We start from the raw sequence: 19,970 nt of genomic DNA, 5'->3' as shown, positions 1-19,970 counted from the left end.
GTCCTCCGGGGCTCCCTCCACTTAAACGAAAAAGAACACAAACGATACCCTGCTATTAATCGTCAGGAAGCAAAAAAGGCTCACCGCCAGCTTTGTTAGAAGGTCCGAGTCCAACGGATCTCCACTTACATAGTTGCACGACCAAGGATGACTGCCGACCACTGGTCCAGATAAGTGTTGAAGTAGAGGGGAAAGGAAGGGATGCTGCAATTCTCATACTTAAAGTAGCTCCGAGGCCCACCACTTCAACTCCTTAGACAAAACATTTTGAATCCCCCAACAGTTAAGCACTTGTCATGGCAGCTTCTTCCCTGTTCCTAGTGATCTTGCTCTGCGGTCTTGCCACCGCCGCCGACGTTTTTGCTCATTTCATGGTGTGTATCTGCCAATCGAGTTTTCCCTCGGGTCTATAGCTGATGCATACTTACTTCTAAGGTGGCAAATACGTACAATTATACGCAGACCGAGTGGAAAGCCGATTTTGTCGCTGCGTCGGAAATAGGGATTGACGGCTTTGGTACGTGAGCTCGAGTGTGTGCATGTGTGTTGCTGGCATTCTACCTTCTCCCTTTTGAAACGCAATACGTAATGCTGACAACTATCTAGCCCTCAACTGGGGCCCGCCGGACTGTTCGCTCGCACCAAACAGTCAGGACTGGTATGTCGCGCGGATTGAAGATGCATTCGCTGTGGCCGCAACCAACGAGTTCAAATTGATCTACTCGTTCGATATGAGCTACACACCTGCTGCTTGTTCCATAGGCTGGAACACAACCTTTATGGCAACCATGATATCCAAGTACGCCAAATCCCCAGCTGCATATATCTGGAATGGCGATGTTCTTGTATCTTCGTACGGTGGAGAAGGCTACGGCAACGAATTTTTCGCAGAACTTAAGAGCGTACTTGCTGGAGAAGGAGTGACCATCTCGCTTTCCCCAGCGCTTACTACGTACTCTCTCAAGGCCCAGAGTGCAGACCCTAACGGCGTGGCTACGGGCATGCTCGCAAATTACACGGCGATCGATGGATATCTCAATTGTATGCTGCTCGCCTTCGTCACCGCCAAGAAAGGAACGTATCTAATCGAAAGATCTAGGGCAAGCTTGGCCGGCAGACACGGACACAAACCTCACTGCCGGTGTCGACGTCGAGTTTCAGGCAGCCTTCGAGAATGCGGGGAGAACAGGACCATACATCATGGGTACGTCTCGCCTACTCCCACGGTCATCCACTCGATTTACTAACCGAGACGTATGTTGACAAAGGCGTCTCGCCTTGGCAATTCAAAGATTTCAACGACGGCTATTACAACTCCTGGGTTGAGTACTCAGACGTGCTCTTTCCTAACCGATGGGAACAGGCTATTAGCACGGTGCAACCTGACATTGTCGAAATCATAACCTGGAATGACTTTGAGGAGTCTCACTATATTCGCGACCTGCCGCCAGTGGCGGGTCCCGCGGCTGTTGGATTTGGAGTCACGGGTGCTTACATCTACGGTCAGACACATAGTGCCTGGCGCGTTATGGCGCAATATTATATCAGCTGGTACAAGACTGGGCTGGCCCCGAAGGTAAGTGGATGTTAGGGCCCGGCCCTTCCTAACACTATCCATACCGATTGCTCACTGAAAGTGCTATAGGTAACAGAAGATCGAGTCGTTTTCTGGTACCGCGTTCACCCGAAAGAAGTCTCCTGTAGCAGCGGCACGAACAACATTGGCGTCGTCCGCAACGCCGCTTATCCCGCAGACGCTGTCTTCGCTTGGGCCTTGGTCTCCGAAAATTCTACTATCTCGATGAATGTGGGAAGCAACCAGAATTGGACATTCCAGGCGACTACGTGTGGACCCAAACTTAACATGGTACCCTTTCCTAATGGCATCGACAACGCTTACCCTTCGGTGGCCGTTCAAAGGGGAGAAGAAACGTTGCACGCGGCCACAGGAGCTGTGGCAATCACGGAGGCATGTGCATATGAGAACTACAACCCGGTTGTTGGGTTGACCGGGCCCGCGTTGACTGCAAGCCCTAAGATGGGTAATGGATCCGGGACGAAGGGAAAGCCAAAAAAACTGAGACACCAGAAGAAACTATGTTAAGTGGAGGAACGATCGAGAGCTCAGTGCTTGAAGTGTCTCCAAGCACAGGAGTCGAATCTTGATGATATATAGGTCAGTTTTCGGATGCTGCAAAGCACTGGAGTCATACTCATCAAGCCTATATGTGCATTGTGATCCGTTCCTGAGCCGACACCCTACCGACCTGTTCACTGTTGCAAGTAGCACGACACAGTCTTCTTAGTGACTCTTCTTCTTACAAGACCTTCCATGCGCCTGCAAAGAGTGTAGTTGAGGCGACTCAGTAACCAGATACTGCTGGCGGAGCTCCTTAAAGTGAGCGAGAAGATCCTCGTAAGCAGGTATTACTTACCAGATAGCACCGAAGCGATCACCAGCTTCGCCTTGTAGGATCTTAGTCTTCTCCTTTAGCGGCTGCAGGATCTGGTGGTACAGAGTGATAGTATGTCAGTCCTCATCGGTAAGGCGATCGGCCAAGATGGCTGGCGGCTTACGCTGAACCTGTCGCTTTAAACGCTGGCTCCGCATGACGTGCTCGTTGTATTCGACCTCCTCCTCCATCATCAGCTCGTCGATAGCTGCTCGGAGGTAAAGCACTCGCTCTGCAGCATCATCGAATGAGTTCCACCTCGTCTCAACGACCTTGACGAGCTCGTAAGTCTCTCTCTTGCGAGCTTCCTTGAATGGCGCAACGTGGATCTTCTGCAGCTCTATTAGGCGCTCATTACGCTGCGGTGAGCGAGCAATCCAGTAAACGACGTTGTGCAGCTTACCGAGTGGCCCTCGCTTATGCCAGAGGAGCAGCTGCATCTCCTCGAGCAGCTGCATCTCCTCGAGGCTAACGTTGCGAATCTCGTGCTCGAAGGCGTCACTGTCGTTTCCAATCAGCACTGCTTGAGCGACGAGGTTGAGAACGTGGCCGGCGCACCGGATCCAACGCTCCTTAGCGGTGAAGCCGAACTCGCTAGCTAGATGGTTCAAGCAAGTGGCGTTGCTAGAGGCGTTGTCTGTGATGAAGTACCCAAGGCGTCCCTCGAGGCCATACTCAGCTATTACATCGCCAATCGTCGCTGCGAGATTGCGGCCGCTGTGCTTGCCTTGCTGGCGTGGTAGTGCGAGTAAGGTCATAGTTGGCTTGCCCTCGCTGTTGATGAAGGAGGCCACGAGGCCGAGCAGAGCGAGCTTGTTGCCGGAGGTCCAGAGATCAAACGAGAGGTTCACGTTCGTGATGGAGCTGCGCAGTGTCTCAGAAACCTCGCCGAGCACCTTATCGTACAGCGCACCGATAGTATCGCTTACGGTCGTACGCGTTGGCAAGCACACCTCGCAGCGAGGGTTAAGATACTTTAGCACTGCGTGAAGCTTCTCGCTCTCGAGCTGCCTAAACGAGACGCGTTCGCTAATGATCCAGTCGTATAGGAAGGCCTAAAACTCGGCGGCATCGAATAAGACGCCGGCCTCGTTCTGCGCTGCGACTACGGGGTTGCTGCCGTTCTGTATGAAGTTGTCCATATTGCCGTCGCCAACCCTGGAGGAGTTCAGGGCTAAGGATGAAGGCAATGCCACCTTCTTCAGTCAACACAAGGTAAGACAGCTCCAGGAGCTGCAGCAGGCAAGGAACGCTGAAAAGGAGCAACAGCAGCTTGATAAGGTGCTCAGAACTCAAGAGAAGGAAGAGGAGAAGGCACTAAGAGCTCAGCAGATGACGGAAAGAAGACTTGAACGACAGAAGAAGGCGGAACAGAAAAAGAAAGTGGCGGCAGTGAGAATTGCTGCCAAGGCCGCTGAAAAGATCGCAAGAGAAGCTGCAAGCCAGCTAAACGATGATATTCAAGCGTCTTCCAAAAGGTCTAGAGGTCGGCCAAAGCAGCTTAAAGAGTCTCAAGAGGCCCAGGAAGATCCAGATGTCATAGTCGTCAAATCAAGGCTAAGGACGGCGAAACCAGCTGTCTCATCAACAGGCAGAGTAATCAAGCCTTCAAGGCGTCTCCTGATGTAGATATTTGCCCTGCTTGTAGAATGTGTATCAGACATTGATAAATTTCAATTTACATTGCTTCGATAGTGGCGTTGTTGAGATAATGGAAGAAGAAGACACGCGTCGGGTGCGCGACGCGTGGGAATTGAGTGGTGTTGTGAACTGAGTGGGGAAAGCTTCTACAGTTTGACTCTGCCTCGCTATCCTCACTATGCGACATAGTCTCTCTAGTATTCCCGGCATCAGCAATTACAAGAGCTCGTTGTCGTGGCCTGAAACCTGAGTTTGCGACCGCGTGCTCCTCGGCTTCCTTGCGCAAGACAGAGGACTTCTTGGTTACTGAACACGAACTTCCCTTTCGGCGCCACTCTTTTGCCATGTGTTCGAGCCTTATGGGACTCTAAAAGCGCCTGTGACTCTTCTAGCTCTTTGCACAGTGTCACATTCTCACTGTGGGTCACCACCGAATTCCGAGTCAGTCGCTTGACGTAGCGCTTTATCGGCGACGCAACGTTATCTGCCTTCTGAATCTCATGAACAAGTACTGCATTTGCTGCTCAGAGTTCTGTCCCGTCCGGCGGTGAGCTGTACAAAAGCGAAGTGTTAAGGCTCGATGGATGACCTGGCGTACGAGGCTCGGAAGACGTCGGTTTCGAGAACTGGATGAGCTTGTCAAGCACGACGATTAGACTTAGCGGCTCGAGATCGGTTGCACGCCAGCCGCTAAGGATGTTTCTTGTTGAACAGGCACTCTCGCGTGCCCGGATGTACATCTCCCTCCACTCCGCCCGAGATGCACGTCCGGAGTCGATCCGTAACACTCTGCCGGTCTCGCCGGCAAGAGCGCGCTTGAGTGGGCCGAACACGCCAACATTGAGGGGTTGCAAGAAATGCGAGCAATGCGGTGGTAGTATTAGCAAGTCTGTGGCGTGGTTCATGCAAAACGCGATTACCTTTGCCGTGATATGGCTGCTGTGGCCGTGTGCAATCAGCAGACGTCGAAGATCCATATCTTCCGGCCGCGTGCATGGCTCGAAGACGGTCGATAACCACTCGTACCCAAGACTGTCCGACATCCAGCCACTATTGAGAACCGCCAGTCCAGCCGCCTCCGCTCGGATATCCAGCCTGTTGGTGTACTTCACCTTGAAGATGAGAAGGGTTGGTAACGCAATGCGGCCGGCACTGATACACTCGTCCGCTGTTATCCACTCTTGCCGGCGGTGTATGACCTTCCAGTTCGATCTGTCCCGTGATGTTACTAATGCTCTTGACGACTGACTTGTTCCCATTGCAAAGCCGGACTCGTCCATGTTGTATTGGTGCTCAGAAAGGTATCGGTGCTGCAGGTGAAGCTCGGTAACAGCCTCAAACCATGGCTTGACCGCCTCGGGAGTGGTCATCTTGTGACGTGCGCTCTCAATCTGGCGCGTCCAGACCCCTCGAACCTCCACATGTCGTTTGCGAAAGCGATCGAGCCAATTCTTGCCGATGGGTCGAAGGTTTGAGGGCTGCGGAGGGTGAGTCTTCGAAAGCTGAGTCTGAGAACGGCGGATTTCCTCTGCCATTTCTATTGCTAATGCTGGCGATGGCGGGAAACCGGTGCTTGTCAGCCATGAGATCCATCGCACGAAAGTCTTCTCCTCAGCGCTGGAGAGAATTTGCCTCTGTTCGTGAGCGGATGCCCGTGAAGTGCGGCCAGACAGACGGTAATGGATATTAGAGTAAGGAATGGATGTCGCCGTCACGCAATCGCGGAGTGACTTGTATTTGCCTGACTTCAACCACGTAAGAGCTCCTTATATATCGCTCTCAGAATACGCAAAGCGAACGCGTGTTGTCGCGTCCATTGAAGGTGGATCGCGTGAGCGATGAGGAGAGGTGGAGCATGTTGTTACGCTCAGCCAGGTGTTGCGCTAAGCCGTGAACTACGTTAATTTAAGGCGAACAGACCCTAAGTGAGTGGGTACCGGAGGAAGCTATCTAACGCAAAGCTTCTTTAATGTGTATTGTGTAGAAGCGCGCCCGGCCCCATCTGCGTTGCTCTCCCTAAAAGAGTTCTGCATGGACCGTACCAATCAGCTCGCACTCCGAGACCATGGAGATTAAGGATTTGTCAACCCTCCTTGCGGTTTGTACCCATCATGAGATTGAAAGAACACGTCTATGTTAATGATCGTGTCCTTGTCCTCCGTGTACAGCCACTGATATTTAGTAAAGCCACCTTCGCTTGAGATCGTAGTTACCCGATGTAGATCTTCCATGCAAAACTCCGTGTCTAGTTCCAATGGTTCAGCTATACACAACTGACACTGTCCGCCATGACGCTTCGTTCCAAAGGCGAAGAAGTCAGCCACGTATCCTTCGTTTGATCGACGGTCGCATCCAGCCCGTGGCGCTTGGAGTATGTGCTTCGCGAGACCCAGCCCGATCGTGCTAGCCTGCTCCTTGGACGCCTCCTCATATGGTCGGTCGATATGCCAACTTGGCACATCGATGCCGTCAGGGGGCGTCCACTCTACCACGCTGGCGAAGAGCCACTTTTAGAGATAGGTCACAGACGCATTCTCAAAAGCTGTGACGACGGCACGCCCGACCTGCAACGCGGTGGTATCGAAAATAGGAAAGTCCGGTCGGTCGTCCTGCGACACCAGCAGAAATATCTCGGTGCAACCTAGGATTACACCCTCTGCACCACGCTCACGAAGCCTGTCCATGATGTCCAGATAAGCGGATCTCGAGTCCTCTCGCAAGTCGCGCCGCACAAGCTCGTCGAAGATGATGCGATCGACGTCCGTCTGTTCTGCCTCGTTTGGCGCGATCACCTCGATGCCAAAGCGTTCTGCGAAGCGATCCTTCATGTAGGCGGCCGACATCACGGGCTTCGTGCCAAGGATCGCCACACGCTTCAGACCGGCCACCCGTATAGCCTCGCCAGTCGGATCGGCAATATGGAGAAAAGGTATGTTCAGGCCGGCTGTGAAGACGTCGGCTACACGGTGCATGGTGTTAGACACGCAGACGAGGAGCTCGGCACCCGCGCGTTCCAACCCCTGCGCCTTGGTGGCGAGGTACTCGCCTGCTTCCGCCCAGGCGTCTGCACGCACGAAGCGCTCGATGTTGCCAAAGTTGACCGAGCTGATGACTACCTCTGCGGTGTTCCAGCCGCCAAGCCGCTCATTCACGGCCTGGTTGATAAGCCGGTAGTATTCGGCGGTCGCCTGGTTGCTCATGCCGCCGAGCACGCCTATCGTCTTCATTTGCGGCAAGGCACCGATATCGAGATGTGCATTGTATGCTGAAGCCATGACTTACCTTCCTCGCTATCCTGAAGAGCTTCCTCGGCCGGCCTACCGGGTCGCAGGTTGGACGATCCTGCCTTGTTCCAGGGAGGTGACCTTAGTTGCGCGACGAGACAAGATCAGGGTTACGGGGAGGCCCCGCGCTCGGTGATACTGGCGTCGAATCGCTCGCCGGCCAATCCTTATATTGTTAAAGCGGTAAAGCGAAGGATGTAGGAACACTACCTAAGTGGAACAGAATATAGAGGAAGTCGGTGAAGGGCAATACGGCTTGGATGAACAAGAATTCCTGGGATTATACATACTTCCGAAACCTTCATGATGCGACCCAAAAGTATTAGTCCGTCTTGATAAGAACTCGTCGCCCCCGACACCGGAGATTTGAATCGTCGATAACAACGTCGGACTCACCGACTGGGCGCAACATGGAGTACATGCCGTAATTGGTAAGAGATTCGCGCTCTTAGGCTAATGGGCGTCATCTAGTGCTGTCTTGAGCCCGGAGTTTACACTGTCAGGTCTCACTAGCGCTGATGCTGATGTAATGATGGACCGGACCTTTGCGGCCATCCTTGTAATCTTACCCTATTCTTGAAACCAGGATTACACCAGCTTCGGAGCTTGAGATATTGCCAAGACAAAGTTGCTCAACGAATACGCATAAGAATGAGCGACGACACGACATTCGATTATATCATCGTTGGTGGCGGGCTCTGCGGCTGTGTCGTCGCGGCGCGCATTAAAAACTCCTTCCCACACCGGACAGTGGCCCTCATTGAGACCGGATCAGATGCACGAGAAAGTCCGGACATCCTCTCGCCCTCTCGAGCATTCGCCCCAGCGGGGACGAAATACCATTACACCAACATCACTACACCACAGAAGAATTTAAATTACCGCTCCATCCCACTGGCAACAGGCCGAACACTCGGTGGCGGGTCTGCCGTTAATTACGGAGCATGGACAAGAGGTGATAAATCTGGGTACGACGAGTGGGCCGCTACGGTCGGAGACGAGCGCTGGACATACAATAGACTGCTTCCCTACTTCAAACTGTCCGAGACGTACCCGCTTTTGCAAGACAAGATCAACCATGGCTATAGAGGCCCGATCCACCTATCATCAGGGGGCCACGGGTACCCGCTTAGAGATCATGTTCGGGATGCGATGCTGGCCGTGGGCTTACCATTCAACCCGGACCAGAACTGTGGGAATCCCTATGGCGTATCGCCGTTAGTAGAGTCCTGGCACGATGGTGAGCGGTCTTTCGCGGCGAATACCTATGACTTGAATGGCGTCAAGCTGTTCACGGATAGTCAAGTGGCGACGGTCATAGTTCGGAATAAGAAAGTGACCGGTATTCGTCTTGTGAATAATCGCACTTTACATACTCGGATTGAAACGATCGTCAGTTGCGGCGCCATACGAACGCCACAGCTGCTCATGCTATCTGGAATTGGACGGCCAGATGAGCTCGAGCGACTTGCGATTCCGGTACAAGTGGAATCAACAGAGATGGGTCGGAATTTACATGATCATCCCTCCATATCTCTCTGGTTTCCACTGCGAACTCCGGAAGCCGGTCTCGCAGTGGGTTCGGACAAGTTCATGGCGAATTCCAAATACTTCGGTGGAAATCCTATGGACTGGTTCAGCAATGCTCCAGCACCACAACTCGAGATGAGAAATGCTGCTAAAGTGGATGGTCAACGATCTCTTCGCGAGGATGATATCGAAATCTCATGCATGTATGTTGCTACTCCTACGGGTCCTCACCCGCCACCAAGCATGGATGGCTCGCTTATCACGCTTTCAATATGTGGTCTGTCGACAACATCCCGTGGCCGAGTGACTTTAACAAGCGCCGACCCAGATGATCAACCGGTAGTGGACCCGAACTATCTGGGAACCGAGCACGACCGAGCTGTTCTTCGGGCTGGTGTGCGCTTGGCTTTAGAAATGATGGATTCCGCAGCTGGGAAGCGATTCGCAAAAAGCGAGCTGCCACCATCGCAGTTCTCTCCACTTAACTCCAAGTCGTCAGATGATGAACTCGATGAGAGAATCCGAGCTTGTGCATGGACCTACTATCACCCTGCAGGCACAGCATCCATGGGCACAGTGGTGGACACAGAGTGCCGTGTAAAAGGAGTTGAAGGACTAAGAGTTGTCGATGCGAGTGTCCTGCCAGTCTCTATCGGCGCACATTTGCAGGCTGTGCTGTACGGAGTCGCAGAACGAGCCGCGGAGATGATTGTTGCTGATACGAGATAAGATGCAGTGACACTGGGTTTAGCAGGCTTGAGCACATGGGAACCCATAGCACTCTTTCAGTTACTGGTTTTTACGAACGAGATACCAGGTTAGATTCCTGTACGATCAAAGAATTTGTAATTGAGTTGCAATGATGGTTGCAGGGCATGAGCAAGCAACGGCGGATCTCTGGCAGGTAACAACGATCGATTCTAAGATGACGTAATTGTCACATATTCCCCCGGGGTAAAGCGGCACATGCAGAAGCGCAACACAATTCTGGTATTTTGATTAATTAAATCCCTACATTACCAACAATGGACACTCCCACAGGCGATTACGACACGTGTCCTAATATTAGGATAGTAGGCGCTATTCAGCCCACAGATGAGGCAGGTATAGGTCGAAACGAGCTGCTGCTAAACCGTTCCGCATCCCTCCTGCTACTCTGTTCCTACCGCATTGCTGGACGGGATTCACGATCGCACGCACATGAATCTGAGCAAGTCCGTCAAACGCCGAAGAGAGCACTCTAGTACGATGGCTCGTATGTTTGACAACTACTGAATTCGCGCTTTACCTGCATTAGCGGTACAAATGGCTGACGAAATCCGTCGTGGGCGCTTATAGCTTTCGAGGACACGACCTCCTACTCAACGGCCGATCGGCGAGCATTGGATCGATCGCTTCAAAGTACGACATCCAAATATTTCTACCGTTTGGGTTCGGCGGACGTCCCCTCTTCCGCTTGGGCGGAACGATATCCTTTCCATGCTGCATTGTGCTTGCCATGTTCTCAGCGAACCTACGTCGCAATTCCGACTTGGTGGTGCGCGGAAAGTACGGCGCAATCCTGGCCCAAGATAATCCTGCCGTGCTTCGCAGATGATGTGGCAGGCTGTCCTTCTCTTGCGCGCACCCTTGATCGAGCTCCGTATTTGCTTCCGATGGGAGCAGCGGTATGCTGGAGGACTGTGGAGGGTGCAGTGACTCGAAGCTGTCGTCTGTGCCGTCCAGAGCTACTGTCCGAGTCGTCACTGGCGTTCTGCCATAATCCATACGGCAGGGATCCGTTAACACGGCGAAATTAGCCCGCGCGCCTGAACGCGACACTCTCGGCTCATTGATATGGTAGGAGAGACGCCCGTCAGTAGCGCTTATGCCAGGCTCCAGGGTCCCTGGAGCAACCTCTCTTGTCGAGGCCGTTCCTGTATCCTGTGTGAAAACGTCGTCTGGAAAAGTTGAGATGCCTCCAGAATCAGAGGCGAATTCAAGACGAGAGATGGTGTCGAAGAGCTGCGCTGCCCGTGGTGCAGAGTAATTCAAAGACAGATCTGCAGCTTCGAAGAGCTCATTGATCGAGGCAGGCGATGTCGAATAATCGCTCCGCTCGCGTGAAAGTTCCTGAGGCTCGGTTGTGAGACTCAAAAGGCTTGCCATCTCACAGTCATAGTCACTTCCGACTCGGAACAATTCAGATGGCGTCAATACAGACCCTTGCTTAGCATCCCGCACCGGTCCAAAACCATTCGTCAGGACCGTATCCGTGCTGTTGGCCTGCAACATGGTGTCGCTCCCGGCGTTCAACTGGTGGTACTTGATCTTGGAAATTTGCTTGTGCTCTTTGCCGTGCTCTTTCTGTTTGATCTTCTTATAATCTTCAGCTGTAAATGACTTGAATTGGACGATACTCCGAGGCTCGTTCTCGTCGCGTATGATCCGGAAGGGCGTGCTCTGGATTTTCGTGAACTCTATCTGTGGATGCAGGTGATGACAATCGGAATGATGCGAATCGCTAGGGTGGACGCAAAGGAACGGCCTGCTCGACTTCGTACGCACAGAATCAATGGTGCGGGCTGTAGAAGGCAAGAATTTCGGAAGGCCTCCTCACAAGCAAGTAGGAGATTCTTCGTCCCAGTGGTGTCGCGCAACGAGAGAGTCCAATCAGATGCGCGGAGTCGTATGTAGTGCATCAACGATTCCTCGAATTGGTCATCTGGCGATCGAGCTCAGCTGAGACAGGCCGTCTAGTGAGCTGAACCCTGACCGGTTGAGATGGCGAAGCCGAGCCTGCAATGTTGTCTGATGCCTGACATTGGGGGGAATCGTGCCGTGATCTGGACACCGAAGCTGTTGCCTAAAAGGCTAGTGTGACGCTAGAGTTATGAGCTTTGGGCAACGTCGAGACGGGACGGTATGGGCAAGCCAGCAAAATGACCTGCGGATGACCCAACGCTGATGTCTGTTGATCGTTTCGACAGGTCACCGAAGACACCAGCAAGCAGATCGCGCCGATAGAGCGCCTTGGTGGATGGGATGTTGAGACCTCGGTGGCCAAGAGGTCCAGAGAACCAAGTGTCTTCGTGATCCAGTCTTCTCTCAATGACGAAAACCGAAGACCTGGGCGAGTGCGAGTTCGCATGCAAGAAAGAGACCCACGGGACCAGCTCCAGCGATGATAACGTCGAATTCGTTGTTGGCCATTGTGAACAGAATTTCGTTCGTAGATGGGCGGTTTGATGTTGTATGTTCTCTATGTATGTGGTCCGAGTGGAAGACCCTTGACACTCCCTGGACCGCTGTCCAGTCATATTATATGGCATTTGGCTCACGGGTTCTAGAAGTGCCATCGGACGGTAGAAACGCCCGCGACCATTGAAGCTTTGTGGTTGATGTCGAACAAAGGCCCAGGCAAAATTCCTGGTCGGTACTTACGGAGCTTATCTGGAAGGTTTGTAAGTGCCGATTGGTTGCCATACGAAGGCGCTGATCAATCCGCTCGCCTCGCCGTACCTGTCGAGGTAGGTAGGCTACACATAATAGGCCATCAGCTCTCCTTGCCATTACCATCACCAGGTGTCTTCAATCTCATCAACATGCACGATCCTTAGCGACTTGATGTCGGTCTATCGCGGCGTGCAGCTTCACAGTTTCACATGAATGCTCGGACAGCTGGCTTGTCCTTCGAGAATCGTCCGAGTCCACGCGAGAGACGCGGTCCGATATAGTCGCGCCAGCCAGGCGCCGAGTAGCTCGCACTTTTCGCAGCGATCGTTAGTCAGGACGGACATATCTTCCATAATGTAGTTTGAAGCCATGATAAATCGCTGGCGGCACTATCTGATTATGTCTCGACTTCCCGAGTGAAATATAAGACATAAGCCCCCCGCAAGCGAAGTCCACTTCACACCACCGACAACGATCTTCCTTGTTCATCCTATAGCTACGACCTTAGCGACCTTACACTTACTTGCAACATGTCTCTACTCCACACTCAAACCGTCCTCATCACCGCCGCTGGAGGCAACATCGGCTCCGCACTCGTGCCCAAGCTTCTCCAGCACGACTTCAAGCTCGTACTTCCAAGATCCGATGCTGCACGCCTGCAATCAAAGCTCGCCCTCACTACAGACTCCGACCGTGTAGCCATCGAGACGGGCTCCATCAAGAACGCACAATGGGTGCAGAGCATCCTGACCAAGCACGCCGTGGACGTAGTCTTCCTATGCTTGACAGGTAACGACGAGCTCTTCACCACACTCAACTTCCTAGACGCCGTGCAGCGTGCCGGCTGCGTCAAGCAACTCATTTATCTCTCGGCCTACGGAGACTTCGTCTCAGCAAATGGTGTTGAAGAAGTCATGCACGTGCACAGTACTGCGCATGTACTGGTGAAGACCACGATCGAACAGAAGCTCATGTTCGGCGCGTTCCATTGGAAGACGACGAGACTAGGACCATTGCTGTTTGTGAGCAACGACTTGAGATCCAAAAATTCTATGCTGAAGCACGGCTTCTTTGACGAGCCTCTTGGTGAGGCTGGGGTAGGCCGAGCCTTCGAGTCAGACATCGCGCTTGCGGCTTGCAATGCCATCTTAGCTCCAGAACGTTGGGCCGGCAAGAAGGTCAGTATCGGTTCTTTGCGGCGCTACAGAGGTTCTGAAGTTGCCGAGATGTGGTCACAAGCCATCGGACGCACAGTCAAGATGTGTGGCAACGATGATGAGAGTATGTTGACACTGGAGGATCGTGTTGAGACTCACATAGGTCAAGGAGGTTCCAGTGGCTGGGGTAGAGATCTGAGACTGATGTATGAGGCTTTCGGTAACGTGGGATTCGGTATGACTCCGGAGGAGTATGAGTTACAGGTCGAGTTGCTCGGGAAGGAGTCAGAAAACTACGCAAAGTGGGTGGAAGAGAGTGGTAAGGCATGGCGTTAAGAACGTAATACATTCCTATATGCTCCTTTTGTCTCAGATCTTCATTCGACACTACACTGCCCGTCTCGCTATAACATTCACATCTCGTTATGCCAGTCTCCCCAACCCGTCGCCAGCCATGTCTCGACAACCATGACAGTACCAACAGCGTCGTTGGATATTGATGCGTGGATCGAGACAAGACGAGCGAGCGATGGGTAGATCATTCGCAACAGCGTACGTCACGTGAATTGATATGACAAACTCAAGGTTGGATTGATAATTAGCAATAGGACTTCCACAGCTCGCTGTTTCGGGGTGTTCCTGGTCCCTGGCGCTAGTTGTGACGACCCTGTTACACTCTGAGGCCACGGTCTTTAGAAGTACATGTCGACCATCACTGTTTTCTGCTTACAAACACTAGTACACATGAAAGCCTCCCAAGGTACGGCTGTCGGTCAATCATGATATTCTTGGCCGATAGCGAGATCAGGCGCACTGTTCACAGCATTGATCATCGAACGCTGCCGCAAAAGAGTAGGTGTGCGAGTATATCTCGCTGCCATGTCTCTTTCGCTCTACGCTAAAAGCGCAGAAGCATCGTCACTTTCAGCATACCTTAATCACAGAACATCCTCAGCTAAACCAAGTATACAGCCATTGAACAGCAGTGGCATCAGATGGATCGTTACGCCGCATTGCACCATGCCACTAAGGGACCTGGTGATAGCCGACCGACAGCAGAACAGATCCCGGACGACTTCAGCCTCAGAGGCAAGCTGCATGGAAAGACAGCTTTGATCACAGGCGGCACTGATGGGCTGGGGTACGAAACAGCTCGAACCCTACGTCTGACAGGCGCCAAGGTCTACATTAGCGGGCGGTCGCCAAAAAAGGCGAATGCAGCTGCAACGGCGTTGTCTTTGGACGATGGCTTTCCGGCACCGTCTCTATCACAGAGCCGAGAAGGACAGCGGACGGATGGGGCGCGGGTGCTATGGACAGATAAGGTTCTTGCGCAAACGCCTCCCTGTAGACAGCCGTTAGCGGGACTGTGACGGGTCGGACGTACAGTGGTGGGACTCATAGAACCCTCAAATTTTTTAGGTCTTTCCTCATTCTAGACCTGTTGTAACCTAGCATACTTCTTCATGTCCTTTAGTACTTGTCGGTACGAGGGCAGGACTCTACAACCGTGCATCTACAGGTGACTGCCAAACTGTGGCCCGGTACGGACGTACAAGCTTTGGAGCGGGTCCTGCCGCTCAAGCTTCTCGAGCAGTACTATGTGTTGTGCGGCGATCGCATCACCAAACCTCAGGCAGCACTCAATAGCGCCGATAAGAGTCATCTGCTAAGGCTATCCAATGAGCTGCTCATTCACATCTTCAGCGATTTTCCACCGACTTCGCCGCTGTACTAGCCCCACAACAAAATCACAGCTCGGTACCGTTGTATCAGAGTTGTAATGAAGTTCCTTCGTGGACGGCGTTGGGAGTAGACAGCTTAGCAGAGGCTACATACCGCCGTTGCCCTCGGAGACCTGTTTACACGGCTACTTGCAGAAATATGTCCCGTCTCATGTTTCGCTCGGGCGTTCTTACGCAGGGCTTTCACGTCTCAATGGATGGGTATGGCACTCCCAGGAAACCAATGCTTGGGTCACGACTGGACATGATTGAGCAGTCGCCTTTACACGACTCTCCAACTGAGCGAGGACCGTTGAGTCACTCTTCACTTTGAGAGCAGTTAAAAAGATTTCTGATACACGTTGCGATAATGAGACGATTCCTTTTGCCCTTCACGATCGTGAAAGTCCTCCGGAGCCTCGATTGCGCTTGGACCATAATATATCCCTTTTTGATGGACAACTTCTGGTGGCGGCAGCTCCAAGGCCGGCGCTGCGACCAGACTTCAAGCCCGTATACTGAACACAACACCGACCTGGACGTTCCAACAAGTAATGAGCTGCTCCGATCAAGCATCTTGGGGAAAGCCGTTCGGTCTCACGATCGATAACAGCCCTATCATATGTACTGAAGAACTCGACTCGCCGTTGTTCCGCATGGCAACCCCAACGGACATAGGAGTCGTCGAAGTTACCGAGAAGATAGATGGTCTTGCATTTGAGCTGTTCCGACAGTTGAGCCCATTAGCACGGCACGAGGTTGTTTGTAGGACATGTGAATCCGTGTTCCTAAGTAGGTGCATGGTTGATGGTTGTGAAAGAAGCGAATTTGTTTGGAATCAAATCAGTCACGACTGTGACTTGAAAGGGCCTTGCCTTGATTGTAAAGAGCGCACCAGGAGACTGTAGTCTGGAGCCTGTAGTTTGCCTCTTCTGATGGCAGTTGATCCAGATACACGTGTATTTGCTAGAATGACATTATTGTATGGGGCTGGACTAGGCTTTTCTCAGAGTACGAGACGTCTGGAACATGGTCACGTTTGACTGGAGCACCACGGTCATCGAGGCAAGGACGGTACCGAGCGTTGCAGCATTTCTCCAGATGCTGACCTCTCGTGCTTTCTTTGGATCGATAAGCGGATCGCAGTGAGTAAGTCCACATTTGCAGGCTGTTCCAGCGGACGGACTGAAGTTATATAAAGTTATATAAACTTCAAGGCTGGGTCCAGCTCTCACATGCAGCAGATCTGGAAGTGTTAAGCACCATCGAAGACGCAAGAAGCATGATAAGCCCCAATGAACGGATCGCCAGACAGATGCTTGTACGTTGTATCTAGAACCTGAATGGTAGCTCAACGTACAGACCGAAATTTCATGGGCTCCATCGTCATGGATTCCGGACGGGCCACTTACAAACAACCCTGCAACGCCTCTCAGATTCATGAAAGCACTACCGGGCCTGGTCAGAGAAATCGACGACCATATGGTCTCCCAACGACTTTCACGCGTGTCGAAGAGGATAATGTTAGCTCAATTCTACTTGACGTACAAACTGGCACAAGCTCCTTTCCCCATGTCCTTACAGTGGACGGAGGAACTGTCGAAGCAGAGAGCTATTCATTTGACCCGGTACGTTATTTAAACCTACACTGTCTGGCCACTATCGAGCAGTAGACCTAGTGAGTGAATGAGTGAATGAGTCGTCTCTGAGACATTCTACTCGACAAAAACCTTTTGTGATGTTTTAAAGCTAAGATAACTTGAGCTGAACAAGTAGTGTGGCGTAATGAGCCTGGTAGAGGTGTGTAGCAGCGTGAAGAGACGCGGAATCACGCAGCAGGTCGTATGTCCAAGATCAGAAGCCGCTTCGGCTATGCAACGCCTACACAAACGTATGTGAAGCGCCTACGTCGTAAGTCATTTGTCGAGTGATGCAAGAGCCTATCTGGTGACATTCCATCCGCCCACTCTCCTTACATTAAGCGACTACTTTCAGCGGACCTCGTAGGACTCGGCAAGCTATGGGTCTTGCAGCTCGGGAGAAGACTAGGAGGCTGAATAAGCTCATTGGGAAGCTCAGAGGGTAGGCTAGAAGGTAGACAAGTAACCAAGCAACACACTACATGCTATAATTTAAAAACACCAAAAGAGTACGCAGAGGAAATGGCATACATAAGAGCAAGCCACCAGATTAGCCAGACGGATAGCATTAGCTAAGCGGACTATCTGAAGCTAGCAAGCAGCTTCAAAAGACCCTGTGTACTTTTAGTTTCGGGGCCTGAAAAAGAGGCAATGAAGCTCCATTACCCTCCCTATTAGCCCATAGATGCTGTCGGAATCGGGCACAAACTGCTGATGCTCTTAGGAAGGTACGGGTCCACTCCCCACGGCGCATGTCCCGGAGTATGCCAATCGCTCGTCTGCTGATACACCTTCAGACTGTTGATGCTCCAATACGCATCGGCAAACGCATCCGGATTGTTGGCCACGAAGTCCGTGCACGTAGCTGCCTGCGCCGTGCATGAAGGATACAGAGAGGGATACCATACATTGCCCGCCCAGTCTCCGCAGAATGTGTCGTCAAACACGATCTGCTGGTCCGCGAAGTGCGCTTCGATATCGCAGGCGCCTTGAAACTGCGAGAGTGGTTCGCCCCATGTCGCAGGGTCCGGGTGCTGGCCGTGGGTAAGATCTTTGGGAATGTTGCCACGAGGGAAGAACCAGATTGTAATGTCGGTGCTGTTCCATTCAGTCGCATAAACGCCGCCGCCGATGGCGTTTAAGCCGGCACCATAGGTTTCGTTGTTGGTGGTGGCGATGCCGCAGCCGGCGTTATTCCCCTGGCCAGGAGCCGCAACGTAGCAGTTTGGGGTTAAGATGGTTCCTGAGAAGGCGCCGTCGTTAGTGATGCCGCAGGAGTCGCTGGTGTGCAGGGTCATGGCGTCAGTGGGGTTGGTATGCACGCCTTCGATGATATCGATTTCACCGCTGCGGACGGTCAGCAGGCCTGGGGCGCAATAGCGGACATGTGCAGCTTACTTGTTTGGCCAATTTGGCCCCACTGTCCAAAATGCAGGCCACGTCCCACAGCCGAATGGCATGTGTTCCAGATCGAGGACAAGCAGGAAACGGTTGTAGGCCTTCTTGCTTGTGATACGGACACTTGGACGGCCGTTAGGCGTGATGTTGCTATGATCGGCCCCGATGTAGACGGTGGACTTGTCATTGGCTATGAGTCCCGTGGCCTTAGCGGCGGACTGGTTGACATATTGCACGAAGCCATGAGTGGGATCTGAGGTGTTGAAGAAGGTGAAGTAATCGAAAAAGTTGGCTGGCTCGTAGTCGTCCTCGAGGGTGTAGACCGGTGGACGAGCCTTGCCTACCTCAGCCAGAGCTGCCAGAGAGAGGAAGAGAGCAGATGAGCGCATGACGAGGCAGAGTCGAGACGAGACAACACAGAGATAATGTTTGGTTTGCCCGTCGAGACATTGGAAGGCCTCCTCTTGATTTTATGACAGCACAGAGAGTCCAGAGCGTCCGGTCAACGACAAGAACGGAAGGTGTTAATGCTGCGTTACATATATCCGTCACAACGCCACAAGAACTACGCCGGTTTGGGCGCAGCTGCGTCCAAGCGTTGTGGCAAATGGTGAGAGTTTAGCCCCAGGCTGTCACCAAGGTTAACAAATAAGATTGAATGAGATAAACCGTGGCTGCGCACAAACGGGCAGTATCCTGTCAGCCCTGTGGTAATACTTGACAGTGGTAATTGCGTTCTTCAAGCGGGGGATCAACCTTAGTTCTTATACCAGGTCCGTTAGGAGCGAAATCCGAGAACGGCAGATTACGCGCCTGAGCCGTAGGTCGCTGCGATGGCCCATCTTGTAGACCACGTGACGTCGACTTGGCTCGCTCCTTGCCAGCCTCCAGTCTCGACGGATGGTCAATGCATTTTGATGGTTGACGAAAGCCCACTCCGGAAAAGTGTCCAGAGGCTTACAGGTCAGCAAGAAGCCTTCTAGCCACCACTAGCATGGCCTAGCTTAGCCACGGACGGTCAAGACCGTGGCTTCGACGGGACCCCAGCCCACAGACGGGGATGTCCCGGCGACGCAGGGTCGAACAAGTGCAGCAGTAAGCTTGACGGCCGTAGGTGCTAGACCCACTGTCTACGCTCTATGCAGTTTGTCTTCCACGACACGACACGACACGACTCTAAGCCTAGCTAGACCCAGAACGTCGTCCTTCCCTTTCGCCCCTCTGCTTCTGCACAGGCTGCTAGAAAACAGGAGTCAGTGCATGTCTAACTCAATGCACACAAAGTGTTCATGGCGAGGACGTGACTGCTAGGCTGAGTCCTTGTCGTGCCTTGACAGCAAACTCTGACGGGTGCTGACGGAACTGTCCAAGATTCTATACACCCACATGCAGTGGACAACTGAAGCTGTGCACGGCCTTTACGACCCTGCCTGATTGGGAAGATCTCGACAGGCTCCCTGGGAAACTACCCCTTAATTGCCTCCGCTGACTTAAAAGCCGAGAGCATACGATCTCACGGCAAATCGCGCATTGCTAGCCATGGAAACATAAGGCGATCAATCGTTCGAATCCGCTACGGGTTCCAGCGGGAACGGACCTGCCCTTCCTAGGACAAACAGCGACCCGTCTTCGCTGTGGGCCGGTGACAGAGAAGCATCCGGCTGTGCAGCCCGAAGAAGTTAGAAGTCAAGAGCAGCAACATCCACCA

General features: G+C 52.6%; 6 protein-coding genes across 6 annotated transcripts; 3 read left to right on the top strand and 3 right to left on the bottom strand.

Moving 5' to 3' along the window:
• Positions 1-296: 296 nt before the first annotated feature.
• On the top strand, positions 297-2,104 carry LTS14_010679 (uncharacterized protein; the record flags this gene model as incomplete). Its single annotated transcript, XM_064843355.1, has 6 exons — positions 297-374; positions 436-517; positions 607-1,041; positions 1,100-1,204; positions 1,269-1,576; positions 1,646-2,104. 6 exons carry the CDS (start codon positions 297-299, stop codon positions 2,102-2,104), a joined length of 1,467 nt encoding a protein of 488 aa, XP_064689066.1.
• Positions 2,105-6,166: 4,062 nt separating this feature from the next.
• Positions 6,167-7,369, bottom strand: LTS14_010678 (uncharacterized protein; the record flags this gene model as incomplete). Its single annotated transcript, XM_064843354.1, has 2 exons — positions 6,167-6,587; positions 6,624-7,369. The coding sequence occupies 2 exons, from the start codon at positions 7,367-7,369 to the stop codon at positions 6,167-6,169; spliced, it is 1,167 nt and encodes a 388-aa protein (XP_064689065.1).
• A 660-nt stretch (positions 7,370-8,029) lies between these two features.
• Positions 8,030-9,637, top strand: LTS14_010677 (uncharacterized protein; the record flags this gene model as incomplete). Its single annotated transcript, XM_064843353.1, has 1 exon — positions 8,030-9,637. The coding sequence occupies one exon, from the start codon at positions 8,030-8,032 to the stop codon at positions 9,635-9,637; it is 1,608 nt and encodes a 535-aa protein (XP_064689064.1).
• A 603-nt stretch (positions 9,638-10,240) lies between these two features.
• On the bottom strand, positions 10,241-12,100 carry LTS14_010676 (uncharacterized protein; the record flags this gene model as incomplete). The annotated part of the gene is made up of 2 exons (XM_064843352.1): positions 10,241-11,371; positions 12,056-12,100. The coding sequence occupies 2 exons, from the start codon at positions 12,098-12,100 to the stop codon at positions 10,241-10,243; spliced, it is 1,176 nt and encodes a 391-aa protein (XP_064689063.1).
• A 773-nt stretch (positions 12,101-12,873) lies between these two features.
• Positions 12,874-14,873, top strand: LTS14_010675 (uncharacterized protein; the record flags this gene model as incomplete). The annotated part of the gene is made up of 2 exons (XM_064843351.1): positions 12,874-13,819; positions 14,473-14,873. 2 exons carry the CDS (start codon positions 12,874-12,876, stop codon positions 14,871-14,873), a joined length of 1,347 nt encoding a protein of 448 aa, XP_064689062.1.
• A 2,665-nt stretch (positions 14,874-17,538) lies between these two features.
• On the bottom strand, positions 17,539-18,651 carry LTS14_010674 (uncharacterized protein; the record flags this gene model as incomplete). Its single annotated transcript, XM_064843350.1, has 2 exons — positions 17,539-18,211; positions 18,263-18,651. The coding sequence occupies 2 exons, from the start codon at positions 18,649-18,651 to the stop codon at positions 17,539-17,541; spliced, it is 1,062 nt and encodes a 353-aa protein (XP_064689061.1).
• Positions 18,652-19,970: the final 1,319 nt, after the last annotated feature.

The sequence above is a fragment of the Recurvomyces mirabilis genome, assembly GCF_035927965.1.
Source record: "Recurvomyces mirabilis strain CCFEE 5264 chromosome Unknown scaffold_47, whole genome shotgun sequence".
NCBI classification, from domain to species: domain Eukaryota; kingdom Fungi; phylum Ascomycota; class Dothideomycetes; order Mycosphaerellales; family Teratosphaeriaceae; genus Recurvomyces; species Recurvomyces mirabilis.
This window is presented reverse-complemented; position numbering and strand designations above follow the sequence as displayed.